Genomic DNA, 18636 nt, shown 5'->3' with positions numbered 1-18636 from the left:
TGAACGAAAAAACTCGCGAATTAATTAGAATTCCAACGTGTTCCATGCAATGTTTTTTTTTTTTTTTTCCTAATTTACGTATAAATTCGCTTACTAGAGCGCGAACGCATATCATTTCCTGGACGTAGAGACTGAACTGTGATTTTAAAAAAAAGAGGAGAAAAGAAAAAATTGGAACTTCGCCCGATATGCATCATTCGTGGGCTTTCGCGACGAGGCGCGTGATTTTCGAGACTCGATGGTAGACACGATTGTGTCTGCCAATTCGATTCGCTGGCCAAGGACCATCGTCTCGAGTCAAATTCGTCACAAGACACGAGCATGAAATCCGCGGATCTAGCGAGAGAACTCAACCATAAATTATTTTCGTGAAAAGAATTGAGTTTGCCCCCAAAGTTTGTTGTTTTTCCAAGGGAATTTGAAAAATGCAAATGCCATTTGCGGAAAAAGAGTTTCCCTCAGAATCTTGTTCCATGGGTTGAAAAATTTATCTAAAAGAGTCTCAGAACATTGGAAAGAGCAACGATTGAAATGCAATCGTTTATAATAACAATGAACCCAATTTTTCAAAACGTGGATAAAAAATGTTCCAATTCTCAGCTGCAAAAACAGATTCAACGTTCTTTCGTGCGATTCGGAAAGGCTTCAATATTTTCTGCCAAGATAATGGGTTGACGGGCAAAATACGATTGTAAAATAGTTCTGAGGGACTTTTCTATGATCCCGGACAAGGAAAAAGCAGGAATAATCAAGGAAGTTGAGAATAATTTGGAACATTGAATAAAAACGATAAAAATACGTCGAGAAGAGTTTCCGCTAGGCGAGCAGCAACTCACCACGATGATGTCGATGTTGTTGCTGCTGCTGTTGGTGCACGTGATGGTGGATTGGTTGGTGGTAATTCAAGGTCGGCGAGGGTGACGGGCATTGGCTACGACTCCCGTGATGTGGGACCTGCGGTTGCTGTTGATGTTGTTGGTGTCCACCCCGATGACGTTGTGGCTCGTCTCTCGTCGGTGTGAGATCGAGGTAAAGCCCCGAGGTCGCCGAATCAACGCAGCTACAAGATTCCGTACCCGTTGCATTACAACCCGCGCAACATTCCGTGTCGGTGGCAAAACTCATCGGTGTTTCCGGCGAATCTATTCGTCTCGAGCCCACGAACGAACTTTCCATCCAGCATAATTTAACGCTTCCTGTTTACGTCATAAAATCAATCTTTAGTCATTCGATAAACGTTGCAACGAATTCGATTATTGCATCGAGAAAAATTTGATTTCGTTTTGTCATGCTCTACGATCAAGCAAATATTCCTTAGGTTTTCATTGAATTCAATTATTTTGTGAATTTTTATTATAGAAACTGCGATTGAGCTCATTTTGACATTTCAATTCCTATTGGATCGAATGAAATGAAATTTTTATTTCGAACGTAATTCAATTTTTCCGGCAACTTCGGTGTGCTCATAATTCAAATGAATTTCTTAACAATAAATACAGTGACACACGAATAATAAAATCGTTACGAGAAACATTTGAGAATTTATACAGAAACGACGGTTAATTGCAAACAATCTGACAAATAGGGCACTCAGAAACAACAGACAGGTTTAACAAAACCAACGTTTTCTAAATACTGTAAATTGTTGGGCCAAAGATTAAAAAACAATGAAATTTTTCCCGATGCAAAAATCAATCTACGAACGAGCAATAAACATTTTCCTCTCGTTGCATCACAAGTGCATCCAACATGGCCCCGAAAGCGGTAAATCCAAAGAGAGAAAAAAATGTAGAGAGAATATAGAGTGGTGGGAGAATGGAGGAGTGAAAGATGTAGAGAGATGGAGCCTGGGGCACAAAGAACGAATTAAAAAGCTGGTAGGTGCGAGAAAGCAACGTCGATATGATGATTCGAGCCTCGGTCGTCGGCGAGGCCGTCCCGGAATTTCAGGGTAAGCTATTTCCGTTTCGTTGTGCACACTGAGCTTTCGTAGATTGAAATAGAAAAGCCGAGCAAACTCGACACTCTCAACGATCGAAATGTATCCTAGTATTTTTCGCCATTCACATATGCATTTGTATATAAAAGTTTATATAAGTATACGAGAGAGTGTACACAGAGAGGGAAAAGAGAAAATTGGAAGAACAGTCGACAAAAGATTGTGTACAAATGACGGTGACAATGCCTGCTGCTCTCTCTCTCTCTCTCTCACTCTCTCACTCGGTCACCGGGAAAAATCATTTGCAAGCCAGAGAATCAAGATTCTCCGCCTTCTCTCGCCCTTCAAAACACGTGCCCCCGGTCCGACCTTCGTCGCTTCTTTGCCAGAATCCCCGGAAATAAAGTGTGCAAAGAAGGTCAAAGTCTTTGTATAAATATGTCAATCAACTGGCAGAAATGAGAAAAAAATTCTCGAAGAATCTCGAAAAATTTGTTGTCCAACGTGTTAGAAATACTTCCGAAGAAATGCTTGCTCCGCGAGGTTCGATTTTGTGACGACGAATGCCCGGAAATGGGGGATGCGAATTGGGGTCAACGACTCATACGAAAAATAACGATCGAAAAAAACGTCTGAAAAAAGGAGTTTTTTCAAATTCTGCTCAATAACGTTCCGTTTTCAGTTCTGATCATTCTTCAATACGTTTCAGCTCATGTTTTGGAGAAGATTAAAAACCAAGAATTTTTTATGCATTGAAAAAACCGCAGATCCCCCGGCCCTTTTTGAATCCTTCAAACCCTTTTGTTAAGTTTTCTTGTCTCAGCCACTTGCACGTTGCGTGGTTCTTCACCCTCGAGGCTGTTTATCCCTCGTTCGCTCAAGAGAGAGGGAATAAAGGGCGTGGGTCAAGGCCAATCGTGATGTCACGTGCGCTTATCGTTTTCGTGCGTCCGCATAGAGATGCATTCAACCATAAAAATACCAATAGTACATACTTTTGTCATTCATTCCTTACGACTTTCATAGATATTATGACGAACATAATTATATTACAATTTTAGGAACTTTTTTTCTACACATTTTCATGTTTGATATCATTCATATTCAGGGATTTTTTAATTCACTATTAACCAGAATATTTTAATTCTTCTCTCAAGGGGATCAAATCCCAACGAGGATCGCTTCAAATGACTGAATTTTCAAATTTCTCTTTTCACCTTAAAAAATATGTGAAAAAACGTTCTAAATTATCCCTGAGTAGAACTACAACATAGAAAAATGCAAATTCCAGGTTGATGACGTGTCTTTTTATTGGAGCTTGTAAAAAGACCGGAGGATTAGTGTGCCGAAGCGTAATTAGCAAGAATGCAAATGAAACATCACCGTTGGAACTGGAACCGAAAAATAAAAGCAAACAATAAATGATGTAAGTTCAAACGGAAATAAAAATCGATTCAATGACCAAAAGTAGATGTTAAATGAGAAGCGAGCATGGTTAATCAAATAAACGAATAAACATAACATAAACAATAAACAATAATGGAAAAAAACGTAAAAAAAAATTACCTTCGTAGCGAAGTTTAAATTTGGTGGTTCGTGATGGTTGTGGTGGTTGATTCATTTTGTGGTGGTGGGATCGTTTTTTTTGTTTTATTTCGCTCTCTCTCTTTTTCTCTCTTTTTTTTGTGGAAATAATATTTTTTGTATTGTTTTTTTTTTTTTTTTTCGGCAGCAGAGGGGTGATTTAGTGCTCACCTCTCGGACTCGTGGATCTCGCACCGCCCCTGTCGTCCCAATCGTCGGGTCGAGGCCGCGGCGAGAGTCTTCCACCACCGGCGACCTCCTGGCCGCTTTGCACGTAATGCACAATGGCCGAGGTCACCTCCTTTATCGAGTTTCTCACCTCCAGCTGCTGATTCGTCTGTTGTTGTTGCTGCTGTTGTTGTTGCTGCTGCTGCTGCTGCTGTAAAACAAGCCAAAAAGATGACATGAAATTTCTGCCTTTTTACCATTGAAATTTTAGGCACGTTTTAGTCTCTTTTTTTTCTAGAATTTTGTTTCTACCGAGACTTGAATGCTTGAGGGTTGTTTTTGCAGTGTTTCTATTTTTTTAGTCGTGAGTTTCCGAATTTATTCTTCACTATCGATTCCGATCGTATCCGAAAATCGTAAATCTTTTTCTTAAGCTTTTAATATTTGTCTTGCTTTTCAAGATTTCTGTGATGAGTTTTCAATTTTAGGGAGATTGGATTTTCTTTTTCGAACATCAGTTTTCACACCGAATGCCCGATGATCCATTTAGCCACGGATGAATATAAATAAATGGTTTTAATCGAGATTTGCGAGCGTGCAACAGCTGCTTTTTTGCCTGGTTGGTGCCTGCGGGACAGATTACTCTCTCGCTTTCTCTCTCTCCCTCCTCATTTAATTTTAGAACCAGGCAGAAAAAGCGTTTTGCCTCGCTGTCTGCGGATATTAAAAATAAATTGAACAAAGAAGGCGGAAAGGGGTGCAGCCGCGAAAAAAGGGGGAGCATAAACGTGGGCGTCCTGATATCAGGGGTCACGCATATGGACCAGCGGACGTACAACCAAAAAAACAGAAAATAATAATAATAAAAAGCAAAGATTGCTCGTAGGAATTCTTTCATAGCCAAAAATATCGACGCAGCTCAACGAATGGGGAATTCGGTATTTTTTCGCGTTTTCCATAATTTCATTGTAAGAAGGAACGTTCCAGCAATGGCACCCAAAAATTTAATTCGTCAAATACGTGAAGTGAATTCCAAGGAATCAAATGAAAAAAGCGAATGACTGAAAACTTCAGAAATGGAGCGCACCCCTTTTCATTGATTAGCAAAAAAATTTTCAAGTGAATAATTGAGAAATAAATAAACAAAAAAAAAAGAAAGAAAAACTTAATTTGTGATAAAGTTTTAATGTCCCTCGCGTTCTCGAAACAATGACGAGGGACCTCCTTTATTTTTGCCATCGTGGATTTGACTTTGAATTTATCGAGAATAGTGCGACGTTGAAAGGTACCGGGGAAGGGGAGGAAGGAAGGTCACGTATTATTCGAAATGAGCCCGAGAGCTTGAGAGCGATAAATAATTTATCAGTCTATTCGCGAATCGGAATCATGACGTCTGGCCTGATTTTTTCTTACATCGTTTCCGTTTCTCATTCGTTTCTGTCACATGAAACTCGACTATGGCGTAAAACAGTAATATGAAAAAAAAAAAAAAAATTCATCGTTCGAATACTATCAAATACGTTGCCACAATGAGAGAAAAAAAGCGGCGGAAAATTCACCGAAAACAAAACAACGAATGACAAAGAGAATATTGAAAAAACCTTTTTCGCAGATTGCAGCTGCGGTAAAATGCCTTGAGCGAGACGCTCCGCTGGTGTTCGTGGATTTGCCAAACGCTCTTGCGAACGCCAGCCGAGATAAGGTTGCCGATGATTGAACGATGATCTCGCCGAGCTCGCGGGTGAACTTCCGGCGCTGTTCAACAAACTCGTACTCCATCGCGAAAATACAGGTGGCGTTGGACTCGGGCTTAGAAGTACACCTGTCACATGTAAAAAGAAAATTATAACCAAAAAATTTCAAATTGACCGAAGAAATTGGCGAAAATCTTCTTTTTTGCATTTTTTTTGTACTCAATAATGCAAAGAATTGAATTTCCAATTGATGAGAATTCAACGATTTTTGTATTTAACGAAAAAATCTATGAAATCGTAAAAGAGACGATTTTAGCGGAAAAATTGGGATTGATCGTTTTTAAAAAATTGATCGAAAAGTCAAATTTGATTTGAAAATATATTGAAACCATATTTTTTCCGACAAAAATTGAATGATAAAGGTTTTCGTGGTTGTGAATTACCGGTAGTAGGTTGCCGGTTGGAAGACGACGAGAGGGAGGACAGTGAAGTTGTTTTTGAGCCGAGTGATCGCCATCCGCTGTGCTGGGAGGCATCGGAGTGCCTCTTCAGACGAAAACCATCGCGAGCTGCCGGTGAATTTTTGTACCAATCCGGAACATTGAGACGTTGCAATGACCTTTGTACCCTCAGCTCGTGTTCGCTTGGCACACGTTCCCCAACCTTTTGTAGCTCGTTTTCCGGTGGCTGCAAGTGTTCATAAAAAGATAAAAATTATTTTTCTTCATATTGAAGGTATTGCGGGCAAATATTTTTCGATCTCAAGATGTTTCAATGTGCGGGAATCCACAGAATATTTTAATAATTTCACGCTACAACAGAGCCACGTGGATACGATATTTTCCCCTGTGGCAATAAACGTGCCTCAGATGTCAAAATATCCGGGAATAAGATATTCTTGAACGAAGCAAAATTGATATTTATACCGAGGGAAGAAAAAGTTGCGAATTTTTCAGTCTCTCGGGAGGAATGTTTCATCCAAATGGCATTTGGAATTCCACGCTTCGAGAAAGTTCTAGGGAAGCTCCGAGTCAACCGTGGCTCGGCGCCACCTGCCGGCAAATCTTCCAACTTCGATCTCATCGGAAATAGAAAAAACTTTAAATATGAAAAAAATGCACGAAAACACGCGAGTTCGCTTCATATATCGCAATTTCAGGCTCACAGTAAACTGTTTCGGTTTTCATACGAAAGATTTTTATTTTCTAGAAATATTCTATGAAGCCTGTGAAGCTCCGTTGTGGAAAGTTGTCAAGGGAGAAGCCGGACAGATGGCGCGCCGAGTCATTTCTCAAAGCGCAAAAGAGACGGAACATCTAACGGATCTCGGGAGGATATTTCGAGATTAGGAGGGTTCGAAAAAAAAAAAAAGAAAAGAGTGGGAGTGTTGCGTGACGAGTGATGGGAGAACGGGTCACACATAAATTTAGCCGTTGGACGAAAGACCGGATGCAAAGACGCGAGCTTTTCTCGAGCGAGGGAGAAAGTTCGCGCGAGGAGAGGGAAAGAAAAAGAGAGGTAGGCCGTCACAACGGCATATCCGGAGCCATGTTGGCCCCCTGTGTGTGTGTGTGTGCATGTGTCGGATCTCCGTAAAGCGTGAAAGATTGAAGCTCCACGAAACTCGTGCGAGCAGCTTGTAGGAATTTAGTCGGTGCGGTGTGTTTACAAGGCGCCTCGGGGAGGCCACAGGCTTTGAAACAGACCCTTTTATCATCCCTTTCAAATTTATAAGATCCAGCCGGTGAAATTAACTGGAAAATTTCATATCCTCCTGTTTTCGTAGTCTCGATAAAAGTTCCAAAATTCTTTTCCTTATTTCATTTCTCAATTGCTTATACAAAAGTACGACGAAATTTCTATTCATTTATTTATAACCTCATATTTTTTGCAACAATAATCCGTGCGTTAGTTCGTGTTTCAATCGATAGTCATTGTTACACAGAAAAATCATCGATACACGAGAGCCAAAAAGATCGATCGTAATTGAATAGAAAAAAAAGTGTGCGCATGTTTTTTTGAGCAACGCTCGATGAAATCTGATCCCGAAGTATCGATTCCGAATAAATTTATTGTCAGACACCGTTTCCAACCGAACGTATTTCTCTGCACAATTCACTAATCGATCGATCAATTTTTTTCAAGAATTCTGATTAAACGGATAAAAGAAATGCGAGAGCAAATATTGTCACTGGTGCTACATAAGTGCCTTTCAAACAGAATTGATCAAAGTGTCATAATAAAAGTGATTGATGAAAAACCAAAATCATCGTTATCACTCAATTTTATTATTAATCACAGAAATGTGTTCGTCACGGTGCTTTTTTATCGAAAAAGTGTTTCAAAATTTGTCTATTTGTATAACGTGCAGTAAAGAGATTCACCTTGTGATCAACAATGGATGAAAATCTTCGAGTTGCAGTTCGCGGGGAATTAACCTCGAAGACGAGGGAGACTTCGTTCTCGAGGATAGTTGATACGGAGGGTAGTCTACCTGACGATATAACGTCGGCCAGAATCGTCGTCGCACAATTATCGTCCTCTCGTCTCATTGTACACGCATGTGTATGCACCCACGTGTATAAACGTTATATATGTATATAGAGAAATTTAGTCACTTGAAATTTCGACGTCTCCGTGTTCCACAAACGTGAGTTGGAAAACCGGAGAGTAAATTGTCTCCGATTATTTCCCGCTCGAGGGGACAGTCAGGCGGAAGCAAAAAAACCAAATTACCAGATACGGTCGCCAGGGTAACCGTCTGGTGTGAGATTCCGTAATCTGAAAGTCACAATTCTTCGTTTTTACACTTCTCTCGCTCTTTTTGTCTACATATCAAAGATTTTTCTTTTCTCTCTCTCTCTTTCTCTATTTATATCTCTGTACGAATCTCCCCCCACCCCTCGCACTCTCTCGCTTTATCGCATCAATATTTGCTCGTGTAAAAGAAGCCACACTTCGATCGTGACATTTAACTACGTGGACTACGTGTACTTAATCAGTAGCGCGGAGACATGACGTTTTCCATCTTGAAAATCTCAGTCCCCGGTATTATTCTCCTTGTCACATAGATGGAGACACCTGCTCGTGAATACATTTTTTGCCGCCTTTTTCCCCAGTTCCCTTCACATTCCTGTATTTATTACTTGTCTCGAGTCGCCGCAACGAGTATAGATTCTTCTCATAAATTGAAACTTTGTTCTTTCATGTGTCTGAATAAAAAGGAATAATTCGAGGAGCACTCGAGACCAAAAGAATAGAAAAAAACAGTAATTTCTGGCTCTCTCGAGTGTTGGGACGAGCAACAAAGAACAAAGAACCTGACTACGTTTTAGGTTAGAAGTGCAGTTAGCCTGAGCGATTTTCAATCCCATTATTCTTTCTAGTCGATAAAGGAAGTCGAAATTATAGAATTAGAGGAGTAATTGAGTTTCGTGTTACGAAGAATAATGGAGGAGTGAATATTGAGTGTTTTTATGACGAGGATGTCATAAAGGAAGAAGCATTTAGCTGTAAAATATTTTATTCTCGATGTAAGAAACGCGGATGGTTTTATACACCTATACACGCGCACGAATGCCATAATATTTCTTGGGTCATCTCCCGCTCCCTCTCTTTGTTATTCTCGTTTAATTTCCATGCAGTATCCATTTGCGGATTGCCGAGGCACTTGTATCGTTTCCTGGCCGAACAAAGTTCTAACGGTTCGGTGTAATAAACCGTATACGCTTATACAGGCATATGTGAGAGAGCCTCCGTGTGTAAAAACAATGAAAGTATCATTTAGCCCGTGAGGTGGCGTTGCAGGTAAGTATTCGAAAAAGGTTCCATGCACGCCTGTTCGCGACTGAATTTGAGTTGAACTGAGGACGCGAACCTCAAGCTCCCGCGCTTATCATACGCCCTTTCGATCCCGAGCAATAATTTCATACACATTCTTCGCGTCTCTCTCTCTCTGTCTGACAATTCCTCGTTAGGATTCCAAGAGTAATGGTTTGTGCACCAGCTAAAACGTCTCTTCTGCCTTCGAAGATAGGGAACATTCGCTGCATACGTTAAATACGTGCGTGCGAGCAGAACGGCGACGCAGCGCTCAACACACACACACACACATACACACCCGCGAGTGGTCAGTGAACAGTGCTGCTCCTTGTGGCTGGGCTTTGGTTCGAAAGAGTGGCCATTACCCCCTACGCGATCATGGGATACGCAGAGTCTATAAAAGGACTGATGAGTGTGCTGTGTACTATTGTATGATATGCAAATGTACAGAGTGTCCCTAAAATCGCCCTTGAAAGTTTCAGGGTCAAAAAACCCTCGATTCTAAGAAAAAAGTGCTCAGTGTTTGTGTTCCGCGAATTGATCGACTCTCGACAGTGAATATCTCTCGTACGGTGCGTCGTAGAGGAAAATTTTCAGAATCGCGCGATCTACCGGTACTGCGAGTTCGAAAGACCACTTTTCAGACACCCCGCATACGTGGATTCGAAGCTCGCACAAACCACGCGTGAGTTGCGTGCCCTGTCTCGTCGGAACGTTGCATAATGATGCGTTCTAAGCGGGCGAGTTGTCAAGACGTTTTTCCCTCTCCCTTTCCTTCCCCGTGCTTCGCTCTCGCTTTTTCTCCCTTGCGTATTAACACATCGATAACCAACAAGCAAAAGGACTGAATCGGCATCAATCCGCGTTCCAGTTCAGCCGAGTCCGGCCCCTTCGCAGTTGAGACTTCCACGAAAACTACATCGCTGTGCGGGAACTCGTATACTAATGCAAATGGAAGCTCATTTTAATTACTCTCTTTCGCTATCTCCGCTTCTCGTCTCGCGGATAAAACCCTCATAACCTCACTTCATTTCTTCCTTTCTCTCGCGGCTGTGCCGGCCCGACGTTCCAACCAGCAGAGCAGGGTTACGTCGATTGACGTAAATTGGGGAAAAAGCGAGAGAAGCTGAGCGCGAGGCGTCCACGAGAAATATAATCATCATCATCATCATCATCATTATCAACTCTCGCGAGGCCAAAGACCCTACAGCTCCACACTGCTCCCACGAGAACCACCAACAAAACAAGTGAATACAAAAAAACACAAACGTTCAGACTTTTGCTTCGCGCAGGAAAAATGCCTGCAGCGCATATGAGAATTACATGGATACACACCCGGCGTTTCATTTCTACTGTGTAATAATGTGCCCGTCAAGCCAAGACGCAACGCGGAATGACTGATATCCCGGAATTTCTGGCCTCGAGTCTACGATTTATGATCACTTGGGCTGTGACGCATAATCAGTGCTCTCGAATCGCTTTTATCCATACTTTTCCAATCTTCGGGTTTACGAATTTTAATCCTTTAAGAAATTTCTTGAGGGATTTGTCAAAAGACGAATCTCCGGGCGACATTTCGCTCTCTGCCCGGTCTACTGTCATCCTGCTTCCCGATATTCACCTTCGATGTCAAATTTTCACTCGTTTCTTTCGTCACATCGCTTCGAGAGGTAAAAAGAGTTTAAAATTCATGTATACACGAGATGTAGCGTCATGCATGTTGATTGAGGATGAAGGGCTCGCCCGAGAGGGTTAGATTAGCATTTCTCTGGGGTCACAGGCTTAACCTTCGAGGCTCACTTTGCGTGTGGACTCTGACGAGTGCTCGGTGAATATGTTCAAGGCTTTTATTCCATCGCGGTGAATCCGGCGACGAAAATTTTCAACGTCGAGACTAGTTCGACATTTTTAACAAATATTCGGTGAATCCAGGCACTTTTTTATGCACGCCGGGCATACAAACGACTCGGTTGAATAATCAAAGCCGTGTTCGAACCTCGTTCACCAAGTTTGTTTTCATTGCCAGGCTTTTGAAAGCGAATAAAAAATATTGAGCAGCTCCTATTTTGACGGAAATGTACGGACACGTATTCGCGAATGGAAGCACCGCATCGACGTTGTCATCGTCGCGTTTCTCGCTCCGCTCCGACACCCAGGGCGTGTCGCTGCTAGTGCGTGCCTGCGTGCGTTCGTTCCACGAACACGGAACACGCAGTGTACGGTAATTCTAACCCATTTAAAAGCATGTGCCCCCCTCGTACGTGTAATGCTCGCGCGTCGTCGAACGGAAACGCGATGCCCCGCGATGTGTCCTCCCGAACGGCCTGTATCTGAATTTTCTGTACAGCCGAATTCGACCTGCCGGCGGAGCGGCATTTCCGTGATTACAAGCCGAGGCGAAAATTATGCTCGTTGAAATTTTCGCGTCGATTGGAATCCTCCAATTTTTTATTGCCGAATGATTTGATGAAGAAACGGTCGTTTCGGCTTGCCGGCTTGCGTCGAGTGTCAAATGTCACAAAATTACTCTCCCTGACGAGCGAACAGTCGGTGAAAATTCCGGGAGCGTATAACTGTGTAATTCTCAGTAGGAAACGTGCGATTTCCGAAAAAGGGAGGACGAAACGCTACGAAAAAGCGGATAATCGGAGAATCGAATGGCAAATATCGCGCGAAGCTTCATTACCGCGTAAAAGCGGTGCTCGATGATGAAATCTGCGCCTGTCCGAAAATAGATGAGCGAAATTGGAGGGACAAGAACGATTGAAACGGACAGGGGCGTGAATTTGTCAAGATAATTGTCGAGCACGGGCTGTTTCCGTTCGCGGCACATTCGTTCGTTTTACAGGGCACACATTCGGATCACCGGGTGTCCCGAAAGTCGTTCCCGAAACCGTGTCGAAGGGTGGGTCGGTGATAAAACGATGACAAAAGTGCTTTTGACGTTTTGCTCGAATTCGCTTATTTTTTGGTAATTTAAAAAAAAAAAATCAGTTCTAGGGAAAAAAGCACAAAAATTCGGCATTTTTGTGGGGTTTTCCAGCCGATTTTCGATCCACTCCGAGCCCACCCGGTATGCACGTTTATATACAGCCTCGTATCGATTTATCGTCGGAAATAAATCGCGGTCCATTCTGAAGCTGCGCTCTGTGTTCTCTGGGAAGAAGCTTGTAGAGTTAGCGATAGGTCGTAGGCTGGTTAACCAGCCGAGAGATAGTCCATAGATATAAACCCAGCCTCCGAACACATACGAACATCGAACGCTTTGTTTTGCAACTTTCTAGTCGCTCAATCCACGCCATACGGTCTGCGCATTTACGACGAACGAGTATTAGGAACTTGCTGGGATACGCGGAGAGAAGAGCAACTCTAAATGGAACAGGGAGCGTTGGGAAAAAACGAGTTTATCGATAATCTCTTAATAGAGTGGAAAATCTACGAGAATCATTGTTAATTAAAAGGAAACTTCGTTCGAACATTGAACGACCAGTGAAACGTCGTTTACGCCGACACTTGAACGATTTTATCAAAGCAATTGTTTGTACAATTGATCAAACAAAGTGCAACGAGATCGATTCTGAGTAAATTTCTCAAAAATGTCTCCAACTCGACGAAAAGTGGTCAAAAAACTACGAAAAAATTAATATAAAACTCAACGGAATGAGAATTAATGAAAATAGATGGAAAACAAATGGAAAGTTCAGTCAGACCTCAAGCGGGCAACGAAACGTCGTCCGAGCGGTCCTAAAAGAACTATTGGAACGACAGTTTTGTTGATTTACCAAAAAACCATGAATCAGCTCGACTCACAATCGATTGATCAAACCTACGATCACAATAGCACGAAAAGAACTTCGATATTGGACAAAAATTCAGAATAATCAGCCAACTAAAGCGTGGATCGTTCGAACGATTGAAGAAAATGTTGAAGTGGAGAGTTCCGTTTTGCCTGGCAATGGTTGAAGTACGAAAGGTGGTAGGAACCTCTCGAGAGTGAGAGAGAATGAAAGGGAAGCATGCGAGGCTGAGGAACGAGAATCTGCGACGTGTGGGCGAGCTCACAGTCGTCGTCGTCGTTCTCAGTTTGCCTCCACTATCTTTCGCCTTAGCCCACATGGATAGCAGATACTCCGCGGAGCACAACGGCCTTCGAGTCTCTTGTGCACACACAATTCCCTCGATCCCTTCTTCGAGCTCCTCTCAATTTTCCTCCTCGTCTTTCCACCCTGAATCTAGTGTTATGTACACTGTAACTCTGCCGTTCGAACGAGTGGGACAAGTTGCAGCCTCTCGCTCGCGCTCAGCTTCCTCATCGTATCGATGCAATCGTCTGTACGAACGTCATGCGGCGATACGTACAGCCGCAAATACCGGTCAATCCGCGTGCCTCGACGCGCGCGCAGGACCATTCCTTCAACATTTCTTCCTCGAGACTCACTTTGCTCGCCACTTTGAGCAAAGTGCCCGATAACCTCCAACTTTTATGTATTTTCAGTCTAACGTTGAGCGCAAAGCACTTCCCATGGGAACGCAGCCTCTGCGCTGCGGCCACGATCGCCTCCTTCGTTTAACGATTCTCGCCATTTCTCCAGCACTTTTATTCCGCACTGACTATTTGGAGGACTCGAGGAAATATTGTAAAGGAAAATGTGGACATTGGCAGGCGGTTTGTTGGTCGGACGAATCTATACTGGGTGAGAAAAAAATGCATTTTTTTGTACCACCAAAATAATTGTGGACCCACTTTTTTTCCACAGGTAAGTAAATCGCGCATTTTTTCAATCACAAAAGTTTCTTCGAGGATTAAAAGTGGCTGGAAAATTGCCAGTTTTAATGACACCGGAATTTGCAACGTTGCGGCCGAACAAAATGATTTGAAAATACTCTCCCAACGATTGCAGTATTCTTCAATTCTGGTACCTGCCTAATTTGCAATTGGTGAAGTGCGAATGTTATTTTCGTTAATTTCGTTGAACTCCAACGTTGCAAACTCGTCGAGCTTTACAGCAATTACGAATTCGATCAACGATCGTTTTTGGTTCGCTGAAGAGAGTTAGCTTCGCAGTCTCTTCGAACGATCTACGTACAGAGAGAGGTCACGACACACGTAGCTCGAAAAGGGGTCTCGAATAATTCATTGATGAGTTGTATAACGAGGATGGCAAGTAGCACATGTGATTACCTATTCGTGCCAAGGTTTCGACTGCAAAGATATCGATATAACGAGCTACGAATTATGCACTCAACGATACACACCCCAAAGCCACTGGAGAAAGTTCTCTCGGTTGTGGGAACTGAGAAAAATAGGTGAGTACTGCCACAATTTTCGAGAGTAAGTCAACGAAATGGGCTTTTAAATCGTAGTTGAAATTCAGTCGTTCAGTCCATTTGTCGTGTCACAAATATTTCTACTCAATTTCAATGAAGGTAATAAAATCATTAGCATCGAGATTAAAAGTTTGTGTCTCAAGTGATACGCGTCAAATGACAAATGAGAATATTTATAAAGCCAAAGAAAAGCCAGGAGGATGAAAACGCCTGGTCGTAATGCGGATATGCTCCCACTTGCTGCACCGACCAATTGCGTAATCCACGCTAACTCAACTCACTATATTTATACGTGTTAATGCATGGAGTATATACATATATAATGTGAACGAACTACGCGCTAATAATAAAACGGAAACTGGGTATTTTCGCCTACATTTCGTGTCCCTCAGTCCTCGTTCGCTGGCTCATCTGTTCTCAACGTTTTTTTTTTATTTCAGATTCGATTGATTGAAAAATCCGCCAACTCCGAGGGAGTTTTAACGAAATTAGGAGCAGAAATGAACGGGATTTTTTTAGTACGGAAAAAAGAAATGAAAAAATGGATTTTTCAGCAGCATCCGACTGGGAAACGTTTGAACGAACGGTACGATCGCGTTCTGCATTATTCAAAGTCTCGAGAGTCCGGATTCACAGTCTCGAGAGTATGTTGATCGCTACTGGCGACTTGTACCATTTGTCCCGAGAGAATCGTACAGAGGAATTGCCTCTTTTGTGGGTGATGAAGTACGAGAGCTCGAGAGACGGCAGAGGAGCCTGTGTTTTGAAAGAGAAAGGGGAAGAGAGTTCATCGGGGTCGTCGGATTTTCGCTCTGCTCTCCTGTACTACGTGTGCAATAACGTCGATCAATACGCCACCTGGGTTAGGCGAAGGAACACTGTCCAACTCCTTCCTTCCTTGCAGTCTCTTCCACTCTCCTCCTCTTTCTCCCCCGCACAAAGGCGAAACACTTTTTTCTACTTTTTTCATCTAATGTTCACGTAAAAGAACCGTTTATCGGTATTCTACGGGGTGTCCACTGGGTTCTGACGATACACCAATTTTCCCATTTTTTCTTCGAAATATTCTCGCGAAAAACAAGGAAAAATTGTCACAAACTCCGTCACCGATGGAGCAGGAGCTTAGAAAGCCGAAAGTAGGCTGGCGCTGGGGAAAATGACGGTGAAGTTTGCAACGTTGAAGCCCAACGGAGCGAAGGAGAAAAAGAATTTGTTCTAATTTCGTTTCCTCGCCGATGTGAAATGAAAAATTAGAGAATTACGAATGTTTTTGTTTCCTTCATTCCTTGGACTGCAACGCTGCAAACCTCGGCGTATCGAGGAAAATCTTTACCAAGATAATCGATAAAAGAATATTTTAATAAAATAATAGAATTTTAAAAATGCGCTCATCGGAATATTTGGGAGCCCGACTTTCGGGACACTCGGTATTTGCTCGTGTTTACGTCCAAACTCTGCGTCTTCTGCATTACGAGTCTCGTGAGATATCAGGAAATACGATACGAGATAGAGTCCCGAGCGCATGATTAAATCTTCTCACGTTTCGTACGCGACCTTGCCGCCATCCTATCACCCTAAGAAAAGAAATGAAAAAAGCTATTAACAAATAGAGATACGGGCTTGTCTCGCGAGCCATTGAGATCAATCGTGGGAGCTGAACTCGAGGAAACTCCAAATTATTGTTCCTTGTAAGTTTTCATATTTTTCCGAGCACTCTTAATCGCCGAAGACTTTTGCTTCGCTCTTGAAAAAATGACGCGACGCTCGTCACTCGTCGAAGTAACGAAATGGAAAACGTTTTAATGAATTCAACGTTTTTTTCTTCTTTTGTACGCACGATTATAATAGAATCTATAAACAGAATAAAAAGTAATCGTGACTCATCGCTGCTACTTGAGGAATGCCTCGGTGTCGTGGAGCAAACGATTACGTCACAAATTCAATTAATAAACTTGATGCAGTCATTTCCTCGTGCTTACAACAAACAGTCTTATTCCGACGTTCTAATGCTCTACAGCTTCGTTCACAACCAGCGACCTCGAGAATAAAGACTCTGGAAAGTCGAAAATAACGAAAAAAAAACATTTTTCAACATTTTTTGTACCTCAAAACGAGTCAGCGTTTCGAGGCTCATCATCGACTCGAAAGAGAGTAAAATTTCGGGAGTTCTCGGTCGAATCGTTCAGAACTGGCCCACTGTGAAATACGAATGAGCGGAAATTGCCCGATCGTTCGAGAAACTATTTCTCGATGGTTTGCTCGCCCCGAAAGGGGAGAAAAGACGAAAAGGAGAGAAGAAGCGAGCGTAGCGGGGAACGAGAGAACGAGAGAACGAGAAAACATCCCCTTTTTGCCTCGCCCTCTTTTCCCTTTTATCTCATTTTTTTCCTCGCACCCCATCGAGCACGAAGTTCTCGACACGAGCGAGATGAATGGAACAATTAGTCTGACAAAAACAATCCTTAATGGCCATTACGAGTCAAAGGCAGTGTGCATCAAAATGTGCGATTAGAGTATTGGAAAATCGGTGAAAAAATATTCCAATAAATGACAACGGATGAAGAGACACTGAACGCGGCTTTGGCCACGAATAAAGGATGAGAAACTCGATGCAAAAAGACTTTTCGAGACTTTTCTGTGCGTTCGTGCAATACTTCAACGGATTCGATGTCACTTTTATTTAAAAAATGTTTCCCCCGAGCTCGGGAAGCCTGAAAATCCCGTCCAACGTCGATTCCTGCCCACGATTGAATCACGAAACTAAAATTTATCTTCTTCCAGGAAGGAAAATATTCAGTTGAAAAACATCGAGTTTGGGTGTTTCCTACGGAAATGAAAAGTTTAAATACCTCGAGCTGCCCACGCTCTCGCAAATCCTACGCAACGTCGCACCATGCGCGCTCTCGGAAATAAAATAACATCTTCGATACTTGATCGGATGATTTGCTCGGAGATGGAAATTCGATCGGGCAAGTCGGATAAATTATTGGAAACGATGTTACGGCGTTTTCGCCAGTCGGGTATTTCGCGAACGTCTGTATTTTTCGAATCTCGTTATATATTGCATCGTGAAAAATCAAGATTTTCACGAGATTTCGTGAAATTCCTGGAGATTTGAAATCGTGGCGGAGTCAATATTTGAATTTTCAATGACAAAGAATGCGAAGACGTGGAAAGAGCAGCAGCCAAAAAGTCCGGACGAAAGTGTAGCGTCGCGAGAACTTAAGCAGAAGGGACATTTTCCCTCGTTTTGAAAAGTTTGACTATTCGCGTGTAGTCTCAGGGGACAGAGTCCGTGCTGCCGCTCGTCTCGGTGAAAATTTCGAAAAGAGAGAAAAAAGGGAAAAGTTTGAAGAGCGTAGTCGCGGCGGGTTGCCAAGTTGAGAAACGTTTCCGGCGGTGAAAACGCCGCGTCGTCTGAGAAAAGAGGAAAGAATGCGAGAAAAGGTCGTTGGGGGCGAGGGAGGAACGAAAAAAAATGAAAACAAGTCCACCGTAATATGCCACCTTTTCACGAGCAATTTTCCTTTCTGTTGGACAAGAAAAGCGAGAAGAAAAAAGAAGCTCGTCCCCGTATCGAGAGTCCCATTTCGGGGCGAACAATGCTCGAGTAAATAATGGCCGAAGAAAACTCAGCGAGCGAATACGAAAGCGATTAGCCACAAAACACGCGCGCGCGCGCGCACACGCACAGGGCGAACCCTGACATTCCGCAAACAGAGCGTGGACGAAAAAAACATTTTTTTCCTCATCAACATCGCCGCAACGATAAAGCGCTGGCGGAGTGTTTACCGCGGGGAATATAGAATATGGGCCATTATAGAGAGCGAGCGCTGTCGAGGTTGAAACACGCGAGGAACGCGAGAGGGAAAAAGAGATTGAAAAAGGGCGAAAAATAAAACGAGGTCGAATTTTTCGTAACTCGGGATCCTCCGCTGTGGCTTGGCCTCGATACTAACTTCTCGGAAGCCGCCGGTTGCCACGTTCGCAAGCGCGCTCTCGCCCGTACGCCCTTTTCCCCATTTCCCTCCGCAAAAGCGACACGCGTCAAGCCCCTTCGAATCGAACAAATAGTGCGCGAATTGAGACGCTTTGCTCAAC

At 42.9% G+C, this 18636-nt stretch overlaps 1 protein-coding gene across 6 annotated transcripts in view; it reads right to left on the bottom strand.

Annotated features, from left to right (window-relative positions):
* The window catches only part of LOC122411429 (uncharacterized), a 57390-nt gene that overhangs the window by 10151 nt on the left and 28603 nt on the right, over positions 1–18636 (bottom strand). For 4 of the 6 annotated variants that reach the window (XM_043420188.1, XM_043420192.1, XM_043420194.1 and 1 more), the window contains exons 7-10: positions 5829–6072; positions 5293–5513; positions 3695–3902; positions 837–1196 (exon numbers count right to left, since the gene is read on the bottom strand). In XM_043420188.1, the coding sequence (XP_043276123.1) occupies positions 837–1196; positions 3695–3902; positions 5293–5513; positions 5829–6072 (1033 nt within the window). The remainder of the gene's footprint in view (positions 1–836; positions 1197–3694; positions 3903–5292; positions 5514–5828; positions 6073–18636) is intronic. The other 2 variants (XM_043420189.1, XM_043420191.1) reach the window with 2 other exon arrangements.

This window comes from Venturia canescens, chromosome 5, assembly GCF_019457755.1.
Source record: "Venturia canescens isolate UGA chromosome 5, ASM1945775v1, whole genome shotgun sequence".
Taxonomy (NCBI): Eukaryota; Metazoa; Arthropoda; class Insecta; order Hymenoptera; family Ichneumonidae; genus Venturia; species Venturia canescens.
Note: the sequence above shows the minus strand (reverse complement) of the source record. Positions and strands in the feature narration are given on the sequence as shown.